Source organism: Pongo abelii, chromosome 10, assembly GCF_028885655.2.
Source record: "Pongo abelii isolate AG06213 chromosome 10, NHGRI_mPonAbe1-v2.0_pri, whole genome shotgun sequence".
NCBI lineage: Eukaryota > Metazoa > Chordata > Mammalia > Primates > Hominidae > Pongo > Pongo abelii.
Genome location: NC_071995.2, coordinates 103,671,666 through 103,687,014, shown reverse-complemented (window position 1 = coordinate 103,687,014; position 15,349 = coordinate 103,671,666). Strand labels below are relative to the sequence as shown.

Genomic DNA, 15,349 nt, shown 5'->3' with positions numbered 1-15,349 from the left:
TGGGAGGCCGATGCGGGTGGATCACCTGAGGTCAGGAGTTCAAGACCAACCTGACCAACATGGAGAAACCCCATCTCTACTAAAAATAAAAAAATTAGCTGAGCGCGGTGGCAGGCACCTGTAATCCCAGCTACTTGGGAGGCTGAGACATGAGAATAGCTGGACGCAGTGGCAGGCGCCTGTAATCCCAGCTACTCAGGAGGCTGAGACAGGAGAACAGCTTGAACCCGGGAGGCAGAGGTTGCAGTGAGCCGAGATCACACCATTGCACTCCAGCCTGGGCAACAAAATGAGACTCCACCTCAAAAAAAAAAAAAAAAAAAAAAAGAAGTTCGAGGTTGCAGTGAGCCGTGCCATGCCACTGTGATCCAGCATGGACGAGAGTAAGACCCCGTCTCCAAAAAGGAAAAAAAAAAAAAAAACAACCACCTACCTCTGGTGCTATTGTAAAGACTAAATGACAATACATCTATGAACACCTTAGTATAACACCTACCACATGGTAGAAACTCCATTATTATTAACAGTGAATTGTGTTTTTATGGACTGGCTAACATACAGGTAGAAGAAATTAAAAAGATGAAAATTGGTGATCCACTTGACAGATCCACTGATCATGGGCCCCAAAATCATAAGGCCCATCTGGAAAAGCTGCTGCAATACTGTGAAACTGGAGTGAAAGAGGGGGCTACTTTGGTGTACGGGGGAAGACAAGTCCAAAGGCCAGGTAAGATCACCTCTGTGGGAGTTTACTGGGTGCCCGCCTTCTTCAGTTGGAATGGACAGCGACAGCTTAAGACCAGCCTGGCCAACATGGTGAAACTCCATCTCTACCAAAAATTAGCCCAGTGTGGTGGTGCACACCTGCTACTGGGGAGGCTGAGGCACAAGAATCACTTTAACCTAGGAGGCAGGTTAAAGTGAGCGGAGGAAGCTGCAGTGAGCTGAGACCAAGCCACTGCACTCCAACCTGGGCAACAGAGTGAGACTCTGTCTCAAACAAAACAAAACAAAAGGAGAGACAACTGGATAATATGTGTCTCCTGATGGAATAAAACCTGTAATACACAGTATCACCTATGAAGTGTTCCTGCCAAAAAAAGCTTAAGCTGAATCTAATTATGCCTTTAAGCCAAGCTTTCTGTTCATAAGAACTGCAGTAGGGAGGGAGGAAAGAACAGGAAGTTATTTTGTAGTGAGTATAGAGTTTCAGTTTTATAAGCTGAAAACAGTTATGAAAATGGATGGTGGTGAAGGTTGCATATTATGAATTTCATAACACTGAGCCGTACACTTAAAGATGGGTACGATGGTAAATTTTATGTTATGTGTATTTTACCACAATAAAAGTCATTGGGAAAAAAAAGAAATACAAGAGATAGAGAAACAAATATCATCCAAAGGAAGCAATGATTAACCAGAAAGAAAGATAATGTATAGAACAGCTGACCCAGTCTCTTTAACATGATGATGGAATAAAAAATAAGGGGAGGACAAAATGGGGAAATGTTTTAGAGTAAAAGATCCTTAAGAAATCTAAACACCAGATACAATGTGTAGAAGAATTTGAATCCTAACTCGAACAAACCAACTGCGAAAAAGCTAATTTCTAGACATTAAGGAAATTAAAATATAAACTCTGAATAAGGAATACTTACTAATTTTGTTAAGCATGATACTGTATAGTGGTTATATAAGAAAATATCCTTATTTTTTACAGATTTGTACTGAAATACTGAAGTGCTAAAATTATGATATCTGGAATTTGCTTTAAAATATTTCAATAAGGAAAATATAAATACAGCAAAATATGGATATTTATTTTACCATTCATTATACTGTTTTCTCTTTTACATAGGTTTGACATTTTCATAATAAAGACATTAAAAAATAAGAACCTGGGCATGCCAACACCAAATAGAGAAATGCAACTCTTCTTGCTTTTACTGAGCCAGAGGGAAATAAAAAATTATCATGTAATTGAGAGGACTATTAATTGAAAATAACCTATAGTTGACATTTTTTTCTTTGTTTTTTCCAAAAAGGCTTTTTCATGGAGCCGACTGTGTTCACAGATGTGGAAGACTACATGTACCTCGCCAAAGAGGAATCCTTTGGGCCTATTATGGTCATTTCTAAATTCCAAAATGGGTAGGTTCTTCAGACACAATTTAACTTAGGTTTTGACTAGATAAGTCATTTTTCCCCTTTGCCACTGTGCTATATACACAGCATAAGATTAATGAACATGTAATTTTCTACCATAAGAATAATTAACTTAATTAAATAATTAGAAGTTACACTTTTGCTAACCATCATAGATCATAGTATATTTTTGCTTTTCAGCTTCAATTAATGGCCAACATAATGGGCTTTTAGCTGATTAAATTTTAGTTTTTCTGCACTTGACATTTGAGATGTCTGTGGAACAAAGTAAATAACTGAGAAATAACAAAACTGGTTTTCACATTTACATTCCTAGGGTATGCATCTGTGAAATCTTATTTCCCCAGAGAAAGAGTGCTGTTATTATAGGGGATTTGCCCCCCAAAGCTTGATACTCAACTTTTCATGGAAATGTTCATAATCATCATATAATCAACTGTAAATGACATGCTGGTTTGTGATACTACATGAAACTTTGCAAAGATTTCAGCTTATCGAAGAGGACCAAGTGGTAACTGAGCTCATAAAACAATACTTAATAGAATGGGGTCTCATGGTATACTGCACAAAATTCTTCAGAATGGCTTTAGATTTATTTCAGCCAATGAGAACTTGAAAAAAAATAAAGACTAGACTTTCTCAGTCTTTAATAGATATAGTACAAAAGACTTCAGGGGACTATAAGGTGTAGTGAGTAACCTTTGATATATCCATCCAAAGATGCGTGCTATGCCATTTCTCATTATACGTTCTCCCATGGTGATGTTGTTAAACGTGCAGACATTAGAAGTCAGGTTTGAGGGAATCTACTGTAACATGGGTAAGTCACAGCCCCTGTCCTTAAGGAGTTTATTATCTAACAGGGGAGACAGACAGAGATGACAGTCCACAGAGGGTCAGAGGCAGGATGGTGCAGTGGGTCAGAGGACCAACTCTGCCTCCTCTCCCCTCACTAACCCTCTGAGCTTGGGCCAGTTACTTAACCACTCTGCACCTCATGCCTGTAATCCCAACACTTTGCAAGGCCAAGGTTGGGGGATAGCTTGAGGCCAGGAGTTTGAGATCAGCCTGGACAACAAAGGAAGACCCTGTCTCTACAAAAATTTTTTTAAAAAATTAGCTGGGCATGGTGGCATGTGTCTGTAGTCCCAGCTACTTGGGAGGCTGAGGTGGGAGGATCACTTGAGCCCAAGGAGATGGAGGCTGCAGTGAACTGTGATTGTGTCACTGCACTGCAGCCTAGGCGACAGAGCAATGGCTGGTCTCTAAAAAAAAAAAAAAAAATTTAAGCAGATGGCAGTAATGTTTTCCTGTTTCTAGCATAGATGGGAAGATTTTCAGAACATAAAATGAATCTTTTGCTTTACATTTAATGAAGTTTTATGTCTTCCTAAAAACATAGGGACATCGATAGAGCATTGCAGTGAGCAAATAATACAGAGTATGGTTTGGTAACAATGTGTACCTCCTTAGGTCATTCTGAGTATTACTAAGTCAAGTATTTGCTGTTGCTGCTGCCATCAATATATGCTTGTCACTGCTGTAGATGTAAACAATGTGCAATGGAGCTATGGTGATATCTTGATAGTCCTCAATGAGAAATGGCATAAAACCATCTTTCTCCCTCTAGTCCATTTTATAAATATTTGGGTCCCTACCATGTGCAATGCATCAAGAAGTGTGAGAGTTTTAGTAGAGTCCAAGTTCACTCCAGGTTAGGTTCCAGATTTCTTGTGCAAGTTTAAAATTTTGGATAGTCAAGATGCCTTTGAAAATCCCTTCATAAGGCACTACACTGAAACCTGTGCTGTCTCAATAAATTCAGCATGAATTTTTCCTCCAGTTTTGGCACAGATCCTGTGTCTTTGCTGGAGCACCAGATGAAATACCTGGCTTGGCCAGTCGCAGTGGCTCATGCCTGTAATCCCAGCACTTTGGAAGGCCAAGGCAGGCAGATCACTTGAGGTCAGGAGTTCGAGACCAGCCTGGCCAACATGGTGAAATACAAAATCTCTACTAAAAATACAAATATTATCTGGGTGTGGTGGCATGCACCTGTAATCTCAGCTACTCGGGAGGCTGAGGCAGGAGAATTGCTTGAACCTGGGAGGCGAAGGTTGCAGTGAGCCGAGATTGCACCACTGCCCTCCAGCCTGGGTGATAGAGTGAGACTCCATCTCAAAAAGAAAAACAACAACAACAACCTGGCTTGTATTTGCTGGCCATGTGGTAGAAGATGTGTGCGTTTTTAAGCATTAGGATCACACTAGAAGAAGGTGACATACACTATGACAGGCACATTAGAACTCAACTGAGAAAAGAGTAGGTTCATGTCTTCACCTACACAACCTAGTTTAGTTGTGTATACAAACTAAGTCAAAAGGCAGGGAAATCACGGGACCTATTTTGTTGAATAAGCACATGTAATCCCATTCACTCTCATTTGACAATGCAACACCATAGCATAAAGAGGTATATGAGACATAAAGTTATCCCTGCCCTCAGGGAGCTTTTATCTTCCAATTTATGGAGAGTGAACCATTACCTACAGGAAGAGTTAAGTCAGCAGTATATAGTTGGTTCTACCAAAATATTAAGTTTGGAAAAATATGTGCTACCTGATGATAGCTGGCTTTTATTGAACATTGATTGTGTTCCAGGCATGATTTGTTCATTTCATCCTCATGACAACTAGACAGGTCCTTCTATTATTATTTCCATGGTTCACAATAATAAATGAAGGCGTGGGGAGATGGAGTCATTTACCCAAGGTCACCAGGCAGTCTGGCTGCAGAGCCCTCTCATAGAACCACCCTACTCTCCCACCTCGACAGTGGCACTGGTGGGATCTGAAACGGCTTCAGGCACTGAAGGAGGCTTGAACCTTGTGTGCAAAAGCGGAAGGGATGGAAGGAAATAGGGAGGACACTCTGAAAATCTATCTAGAAGTGGGAGCATGGGAGAGGGGAGGGAGTGGGACATCATGAATGAGAACCACTGAAGAAGACTGAATATATGACTTTGGGTCATATTTTGAAAGGTGTTGCATGATATATATGAAAAATGTAATACTAGTAATATTTTTTTGGGACTTTCTTTTGGTGTGAGCCTGATATTTTCATTTATAAAAATTTAATCAGGCTGGGCGCAGTGGCTCACACCTGTAATCCCAACACTTTGCAAGGGCAAGGTTGGGGGATAGTTTGATGCCAGGAGTTTGAGATCAGCCTGGGCAACACAGGGAGATGCTGTCTCTACAAAAAAATTTTTTTAAAAATTAGCTGAGCATGGCGGCACATGCCTGTAGTCCCTGCTATTTGGGAGGCTGAGGTGAGAGGATCACTTGAGCCCAAGGAGATGGAGGCTGCAGTGAGCTATGATTGTGCCACTGCACTGCAGCCTCGGTGACAGAGCAATACTTGGTCTCTAAAAAAACAACAACAACAACAAAAACGTTTAAGCAGATGGCAGTAATGTTTTCCTGTTTCTAGCATAGATAAGAAAATTTTCAGAATATAAAATGAGTCTTTTGTTTTACATTTAATGAAGTTTTATGTCTTCCTAAAAACACAGGGACGTCGATGGAGTGTTGCAGCGAGCAAATAATACAGAGTTTGGTTTGGCCTCAGGGGTTTTTACAAGAGACATAAACAAAGCTATGTATGTGAGTGAAAAACTGGAAGCAGGAACTGTTTTTATTAACACATACAACAAGACAGATGTGGCGGCCCCATTTGGCGGAGTTAAACAATCTGGCTTTGGAAAAGACTTAGGTATGGCTTTACTTTTCTGCTTCACATTCCCTTTGTTGTCACATCACAAAAAAATCTGCTCTATGTTTCATGACTTGTGTGTGATTTTGAGGGGCATTTCCTACATGGCAGTTAGATCTGGGTTTAGAAGAGCACTCATTTTTTAAAATATTAAACATTTCCATTGAATATACCATACATACAGAAAAGTACACACATTGTGCGGAAAGATATTTCTTTTCAAAAGATTAATGTTTGAAAGGAAAAAGAAATTGCAACAATATACTTTAGCTGAAATATGTTTGGTGTTTAATCTGACATTCGGCACGAACTTGGGTTAGCTGTCACGAGACTAAATGGAACCAAGAGAGGCAAATGGGTGGAGAGCAATAACCAGCGAGCTCCAAGAATAAATCCTGTCTTGGAGCTTCTTGGCAGGCTTTCAGAGTCAACACTGAAAAAACCCTGCAATTGGCACGGTTTTTGGGAGTCTGAGCAATGAGACTTAAGAGTTTGTAAAAAGCCCAAAATGTAATTCACTGTGAGCAGTGACACTAACACCTTTCAAGCAATAGCTTACTTTCAGTGCTAAACACATGCCAGGCCCCATTCTACTTAGCCTTTATAAGCAAAAGCAATTCTCACATGCGCTCAGAGGAATAGGTACTATTATTATCTTATTGTACAGAACAGGACAATGGGGCTCAGAGAGGCTGGGTGAGTTGCCTCAAGTCACAGAGCCAGGCACTGGCAAGAGAGAATTCAAAGGCAGGCGGTCTGGCTGTGGAGCGCATCTCTTATTCCCCTCAGTCTGGTATGTTGTTTCAAAAACTGAAATGTTTGTGATTTACTGAAATTACAGTCTGCAAGTATAAGTTTAGTTCATTTGGAGTTTTTTTTTTTTTTTACATTTTCTCTTTACTAATGACTTTGGCACTGTATTTGCAGCAGTAAAAGTAGTTCTCATTTTAAATTCCATTGGGTGAAGGTAAGGGCTTTCCCCCCACTTTTCCATGTCTTTAATCTGGTTTTCATGCCTGAATCCAAATCACGGTAGACTTTCTTAGGGAACTTATTATTAGAAAGTGAGGCATCCCTGTTTCACCCGTCTTTTGAGAGAGTGTATTTGACCAGCTTCAGGTCTGTTTTACTATAAAATACTACAGTTTTTCTAATAGTTTCTTCCTCCCCCAATTTTAAAACCCCTTAGCCCAGTGGTTGTCAACCTTAGCTGCACAGTGGATTCAAATCACCTGGGAGCTTCAAAAAATACAGATACTGATCTAATTGGTCTGGGGTGTGATCTGGGGTCAGGAGTCTTAAAAGCTCCCTGAGTGATTCTAATGTGGGGACAAAGTTGACAGCCCTTGTTTTAGCTCAACTTCCAGAATCACGCACTCATTAGTTTTCCCATGGTATTCAGTGCCCTTTAACCTCTATAGAGACTGATGACGGTACTAGCTCAAAATAGAAACAGTCAAAGAAAGGCAGACCTATTTATTTTTGCCTAGACAGGTTCCCCTGTGTTTCTAACAAACAATATAAACTGAATTTTCCTTATCTTTAAAATAAGATTAAACCAAATGATCTCAAACTTTCCTGTGCTCAGTTCTGCTTTAATTAATATAATCTAGAGGACAGTATCCTGGTTACTTCTGTTTAGCTTAAATGGACAAAAAGGCAGAGTCTGTCATCAAGTAGGGAAATAAAAGAGAAGGGTTTTGGTTTGAAGCTGACCAGCCAACACTCTCTGCTCCTTAGAAGGCCTGGTAGCTGGTCTGGGCTGTTACTATTCAAAGTGTGGTCCATGGACCACTAGCATCAGCATCATCAGGGAATGGTTAGAAACACATAACCTCTGGGCCCACACCAGACTTAATCAGATCAGGATCTGCAACTTAACAGAGTCTTCAGATGGTTAGTATGAACTTCAAAGTGTGAGAAGCACTGGCTTAGGCCACATTCCATTTACTTAGTGACCTGGACACCTACGTATACCTATATCTGAAGGTCTGAAGACATCACATGTCTGCCTTTGAATGTGGTCCGTCAACTGCTTTTCTCTTCCCTAGGTGAGGAAGCTCTAAATGAATATCTCAAAACCAAGACGGTGACGCTGGAATATTAGAGCAACACCATCATCAGGAAAGCCTTGACAGACAGCCCTTTTCAACTCTGGACACACTTAAGAAGATTGGGTGTGTTGAGGCAGGAGGTGTCAGCCACAAACCAAAAAATACACAGATGGACCATGAAGAGGGCCAGGCCATGTTAAAGCATTTGCACATGTGCCTGAATATTTTCTAATACACCTTCCAGTGATTTGGAGTTGTTGCATTTTGACTATGTTGTATATCATACGTATTTCTAAAATACCAAGCTGCTTTTCCCCTACCTAGACACATCTATTCATGGTTTCCATCTTGAAGATGTCAGTACCATGCGCAGTTATAATACACAAGGTGCATTTATTGGAAACTTTGTATAATATGTACAGGTTTTTAACCTCTGAACTATACATAGGGGGTTATTAAAAAGATTTTCTATAAGTCTTCTTCTAAGGAACAGTATAACCTGTAAGGAATGTGAAGGTAGTTCTTTTTTAGTATTTGGAAATAAGATACATCTTTGTGCCTTTGATGTTCCATTTTTTAACCCACTGTGATGGGTGATCAACCTAGAAACATAATATCTTGAGTACCTACTAGGTACCAGGTACTATATTATGTTCTGAGGAGTATACAGAATTTAATGACATGATGGCTGGCCCCCACATAGTTTAAATTTTAGTAAATAGCTTTTGAAGCGAATTTTACGTATGGTATAGTAGAAGGCTGATCCTGGTCGTATCATACCATCTTACTATCTATGTGACTTTGGGAAACTCTCGCAACTCCTCTGAGCCTCTGCTTCCCTCTGTCTAAAACAGGGATAGTAAATGCCTTCCTCAGGACCCTTAATAGGAGAATTCATTGCAATAATGTAAGTAAAGCACCTCACATTAATGCTTTGCTCATGGTAAGTACTCAAATTTAGCTCTGATTTCCTCCGTCATTATTCTTAAAAGATATTGAGATAGTTTAATTAACTAGATGAATTCATTTCCCACAACCCTTTTCAATCATCAATTCCTAGATATTTTTCTCATCCATTGTTCTGACACAATGCCTGATACAGCAGCACTGAAAAATGCCACACAATGAAAAATGGCAATAGTACAAGGAAAAGGGGTGCTTTTCTTTGGGCAGCTCGCTCGTCCTTCATGGGACGTCTTACTTTCCATTTTTCCACCTATTGGTTCTGCTGCTCACTGGCTGTGTGATCTTGGGCAAGATAGTAATCTAATATCTCAGAGCCTAGGTTGAGTATCTATAAAATGAGAATCAAATCTCTATCTCAGTAGGTGTTGCAAGGATTCAGTGAGATAATATACATAATGCACTTAACAAGGCGTTTGGATCATAGCATTGAAGAAATGGAAACTATTAACAGCCCATTTCCCATTGGCAGACAGAAGTAGTCAGGTGAGTAAATTTTCACCATCTATGTGTGACTAGAAGGCGGCAAATTTCTGAATCACATGAGTCTTCAGAAGACAGCCAGAAAGTTAAATTCTATTAATCCTCCTTTAAAAATAAAATTTCAGTAAACATTCCTTTTTCTTTGGCTTTGAAGAAGCCTTAGGGAATATTTGTCATTTTGGAGACTTGGCAGAATAACATGAGGGATTGTAGGGAGTCAATAAAAACTAAACAACAAAATCAGAGGCAGAGAACATTTTCAAAGGGAAGAATAGCAGGTTTGATCCCAGCATGATAAATAGAGCGAATTTGGCCTGGAAGCACTTTTGATTATACTATAGCTCATTTACCATCCCAGAGTTTGGCACAGCTGAAATTTTAAGTTGGAATGAATATTCACTGGGCCCAAAATGACAGTTCATATTTGAATAAAAGTGACAAAAGCCTTTTTATAAGTAATCACTTGTAAGTGAAATGTTTTAACTGATTTCATGTGATTTAGAATATGATTTAATCAAATTATTTTAATGACAGATGGAATGGCAGACAAAAACATGCCTGTTCTTCTAGACTGATTTTACTTTACCCTCTAATATTCATCTCAGTAGCAGTGTTTTAAATATTCTCTGGGCTGCAAAACTCTTTGGGAATCTGATAAAAGCTATGAACACTCCCTGTGTCCCGCTTCTACCCCCAAATTCATGTGCACACACACAATTCTGCAAATATCTTCAAGGGGTTCACAAACCTCCCAAAGGCCATGCTTGGGGCCCAGATTAAGAACTCCTTTCTCCATAGCAAGTTTTAAACATTTCTTACCAGCTTACATTTTTAGATCTGGCTGATCGGAATCAAAGGATCTGTATAATACATAAAGTTACCAAGTGAACTGGAATTGGAACATCACGATCCCCAGCCTGCTGGGCGGTTTACTTAACACACAGAGTAATAAAATCATCTCTGTTGCTTTAGATCACAGATTATTTTGCTAATAATGCTAAGGATGAAGCTGTGATCTTATTATCACCTGAATCGGGAGGTGTGGACACTTTAAGCAGTTCCACTTTCCTTCTAATTCCCCATCCCCATGCGTTTGCTAAAGCTGTCCCCTTTTGCTCTAACACCCTTCCTGGACCTTCCTACCCCTGGCTGGGCTGTTTCTCATCAACATTCCCACCTGTCTCAAATATAGCACTTACCACTTGTACTAAAATTACTAGCCTTCTTAATTAGATATGAACAACCCTCCCCAACTCCAGTATGGGCCTTCTGTCAATAATAATACGATATGACAGCTACCATTTATTGAGGGCCTCCTGTATGAAAGACCTTAGGCTAAGCATATTTTAAATGTTATTTAATCTTCACAATGTCTGAAAAATATGAAGAAATCAAGGTGCTTTTCTTACTACCTCTACCCCTAAGCCATCATTACTTTTTTTTTTTCTTTTTTTTGAGAAAGAGTTTTGCTCTTGTTGCCCAGGCTGCAGTGCAGTGGTGCAATCTTGGCTCACTGCAACCTCTGCCTCTTGGGTTCAAGTGATTCTCATGCCTTAGCCTTCCAAGTAGCTGGGATTACAGGCGTGTGCCACTACGCCTGGCTAAGTAGAGACGGGGTTTCGCCATGTTGGCCAGGCTGGTCTCGAACTCCTGACCTCAAGTGATCCACCTGCCTCCGCCTCCCATAGTGCTGGGATTACAGGCATGAACCACTGCACCTGGCCTGTTACCTCTTTCCTACAACTTTGCTCGTCTCCCAACTGGTCTTCTGGATTCCTCTCTTGTGTGGTCTTGTTCAAAGCTTAAGTCAGACAGTGTCACTCCTCTGTTTAAAACCTTTCAATGGCCCCCATTTCAGGTAGACCAAAGTCCAACGTATTTACCTGGCCTACTGATCTTGCTCCTGGCTACCTCTGACCTCATCTCCTGTCAATTTCCCTCTCATTCTGTTCCACCATCCTGACTGCCTTGACTTCCTCAACAGAACAAGCCTGCTCCTGCCTCAGGGCCTCTGTCCTTACTCTTCCTCTTCCCAGGGGTATGCTGGTAAAATATTTAACAAGTAGTTCTCCGGTGTGGGGGAGAAAACCCTAATTTGTAGCATTTGCAGGTATCTGTGTGTAAATACTCTCATCAAGGCTATTTTTGAGCCACTAATTTGCCTTCACTGAATACAGAGTTTGGGAAGAGATGCCTGCCATCAGAACAAATGCAAGCCAGCACTAGCACACCACTGCCTCATCCTACAACTCTTGTCCATACACAACCTCATGGCTGGCTGGCTCACTTCCTGCAGGTCTCTCCTCAAATATCATCTGATGAGAGACACATTCCCTGACTATGCTTTCTAAAATAAGCCATATGCCCCCACATTCACACCCCATCTGCTGTCATTCTTTATTCTTTTTATAAGTGCATTATTTTCATAGCACTTATCACTACCTGTTGTATATTAATCAATGATCTTTTCCCATTAGAATGTAAGTTTCATGAACAGGTACTTGTTTTAATACTGTATCTCCAGTCCTAATATGTAACAGGAGCTCAATAAATGTTTGCTTTCAAATGGGGAGGTTAAGTAACCTGCTCAAATCACACAGCTATTAAGTGGCAGAACAGGTTTTCAAGCAATGAATCTGGTGGTTTTAACTAAGTTGAGATAGTTTTTACTCCTAATGCCTAAATCAGGGCCTGGGTAGTGAGCTGTGGGCACATATTAAGTATTGATTAAACTAAAAATAATAATAATAATAAGCAAAATGGACATTATCTATAAAAGCTTTTGTGGAAGTGGCTAGAGCTAGGGTAAGGAAACAAATTTGGTTCCCCATACCTGCCCTCCAAGAATATAAAGCTGTCAAGGAAAATCTGGGCTAAGAGTAGGATATGAGGGATGATGGATAAGGCATGAGACATGAAAAATAAGGGGGATTAAATTATTATTACTATTACGCAAATGATGCCTGAGTAGATTTTTTAAATGATTAAATACCCAATGATGTAGAAAAAAAATTTATAAAATAGGAAAGTAAGATTGACTCAACCATAATTTGTTGAGTCAACCCAAAAATCTATTTGGTTATTTTCCAACAGAAATAGCCTACAGATGATATCTGAGATTGTGCCAAACTTTTTCTATGAATATGTATACTTTTTTTACATAATTAACATAATACTGTATATTAATTTGTTACCTGCTTTTTCAATTAACAATATATCATAAGCATCTATGTCAATAAACACAATTCTGCATATTTCAGTGGCTTTAATTCAACATATTGTCTATTGTTGGACATTTAGATTTGCTTTTTGCTATTTTAAATGTCACAAAAAATCTTATATAAAATTTATGACCAAAGCTATACTTATGTAATTAGAACAAATACCTGGAAGTGGAATTCCTGAATCAATAATCCCACCAACAATTTTCCCACATCTTTGCCAACATTGTGTATTACAAGTTATGCACTTAGTATCTCTATGCCAATTTTCTCAGCTGTGAAGTCAATATAAGCATATCTCATAAGGTGATAGCCTTTTTTTAAAAAAAAATAAGGAAATTTATTCTGCCACCAAAAACAGAGCCCAGCAATAGTGCAGTATACAGGTTATTTGACGCAGTGACTCTATAATGTTCTTTGCTCTTGTCTGCTATCTGTGGTGTGCTCACTTTACCCTCAAGAGCTGGCTCCATTCATGGCCACGAGAAAGGAGTTCCAGGAATCATATCCCATCATAATGATAGGGACAGGAGGCAGGAAAATTCTGGGCAGAAGAGGATGGGTCCCCAGTGAGGGCCCCACTCTTAAGCCTGGAACCACAGCCCAAAATGAGAACATGCATTCCCATTTTCCTGCTTGAATGTTGCCTTTTCCAAAACTATCCATGGCCCGCCCTACCCCAATCCTGTGCCCACAAAAACCCCAGCCCCAGCAAGCAGAGAGGGGAGAAGAGGAGCAGCAGCTGGCCATCAAAGACTACGGTTGGATGCTGGAGAGAAGCAGCTTGACTTCAGAGGGACAGCTTGAGAGTGTTGCTTCAAAAAGGAGCCCAGCCAGGCCAGGGACAGCTGGACTCTGGGGGAAGATTATCTTCCCATTCTGTCCCCTTTTCAGCTCCCCTTCCCACTGAGAGACGCTTTCATCGGCAATAAAATCCCCCATATTTACCCTCTCCAATTTTCATCAACCTCATTCCTCCTGGACGCTGGACAAGAATTTGGGTGCAGGTGCAAAAGGCTGTCACACTGACCCCCCACTGAGCTGTTAACACTTAAGCCATCTACGGAGAGTGAAGCTAAAAGAGCATGGACTGTAACCCTCTTTCTGGGGCTTCAGGGGTCATAGGCAGCCCCCTAGATGATGCCATGAGGCCACATGGAGTTTTGCTCCTGCTGGTGCCCAAAAGCACTCACCCGGCTCCTGCACCCACTCACCTGTACTCCCCTTCCTGCAAGGGGTGGGACACAGTGGGACAGAGTGAGTGGAGTCTGGCCCTTCTGGCACTGAAGCAGCTGGCTAGTTCTAGCGCCTGTGCACTCCAGTTCCCACCCACAAAGGACTCAGGGAAAATTTCCTGCCTCGCTATCTTGTCCTTCCTTCCAAAAGAAAGGAATCATTTTGTCATGTGCCTCCTTTCTAGGAATGAGAAATACAGTCACGTGTCACGATTCCTTCTGAGTAACGCAACATTAGGCGATTTTGTTGTGTGAACATCACAGTGTACTTACACAAACCTAGATGGTATAGCCTACAACACACCTAGGCTGTATGATACAATAATCATCTCGTCATGTGCCTCCTTTTTAGGAATGAGAAATACAGTCGTGTCGCATGATTTCTTCTGAGCAATGCATCACGAGGCGATTGTGTCATGTGACTATCATAGTGTACTTACACAAACTTGAGATGGTATAGCCTATGACATGCCTAGGCTGTATGATGCAGCCTATTGCTCCCAGGCTACAAACCTGTACAGCATGTTACTCTACTGAATATTGTAGACAACTGTAACACAACAGTAAATATTTGTATATCTAAAAATATCTAAATATAGAAAAGGTATAGTAAAAATATAGTATTATAATCTTATGGGACCACTGTTGTATATGTGGTCCATTGTTGACCAAAACATTATTATGCAGCGCATGATTGCACTTTCCTTCCCAAAAGTCTACAGACTTTCCATAAGCCTCGCTGGTTAGGCTCACATCACGTGCCCATTCCTAAACCAGTAACTGGCAAGAGTTTTCCATGAACAGATGGTGGGGAGTCAAACACAAAGATTCCAACATTAAAACTTTTGGGAAAAGTCTACAAATCATACATATCCTGTATTTTTGCTTCAGGATTTTGACCCAGGATTGTGAACTGATGTTTAAGCTGAATTATTTTGTTGACATAAAGAGAAGGAAACAATAGTCAGTTTAATGAACATTTATTGTATATTCCAGCTGAGTGAAAGGCACTATGCTAGGCAGTGAGAGAAATACAAATGAAAGTAAGACTCAACCTCTTTTCCTACATTTTTTTCTTTTTCTTTTTTTTTTTTTTTTTTGAGACAGTCTCTTTCTCTTTCACCCAGGCTGGAGTGCAGTGGCATGATCTTGGCTCACTCCAATCTCCACCTCCTGGGTTCAAGCGATTCTCCTGCCTCAGCCTCCCAAGTAGCTGGGATTACAGATATGCACCACCACAACTGGCTCATTTTTATATTTTTAGTAGAGACAGGGTTTCTCCATGCTGGCCAGGCTTGTCTGGATTCCTGACCTCAGGTGATCCACCCACCTTGGCCTCCCAAAGTGCTGTGAGCCACCATGCCTAGCCTTTTCTTACATTTCTTATCACAATCATGGATAAAGGCAGAGGAACACAAACTATCCTGCTAGGCAGTTTTTAAAAGTAAGTACCA

The 15,349-nt window shown here is 40.5% G+C and overlaps 1 protein-coding gene across 7 annotated transcripts in view; it reads left to right on the top strand.

The window, feature by feature from the left end:
• Positions 1 to 12,693, top strand: part of ALDH1L2 (aldehyde dehydrogenase 1 family member L2) — a 64,326-nt gene extending 51,633 nt beyond the window's left edge. For 6 of the 7 annotated variants that reach the window (XM_063711871.1, XM_063711874.1, XM_063711873.1 and 3 more), the window contains 4 exons: positions 562 to 727; positions 2,046 to 2,151; positions 5,740 to 5,939; positions 7,991 to 12,693. In XM_063711871.1, coding sequence (XP_063567941.1) covers positions 562 to 727; positions 2,046 to 2,151; positions 5,740 to 5,939; positions 7,991 to 8,046 — 528 coding nt within the window. In that variant the 3' untranslated portion in view covers positions 8,047 to 12,693. Of the gene's footprint in view, positions 1 to 561; positions 728 to 2,045; positions 2,152 to 5,739; positions 6,101 to 7,990 lie in introns of those variants that run through there. The other variant, XM_063711870.1, reaches the window with a different exon arrangement.
• Positions 12,694 to 15,349: the final 2,656 nt, after the last annotated feature.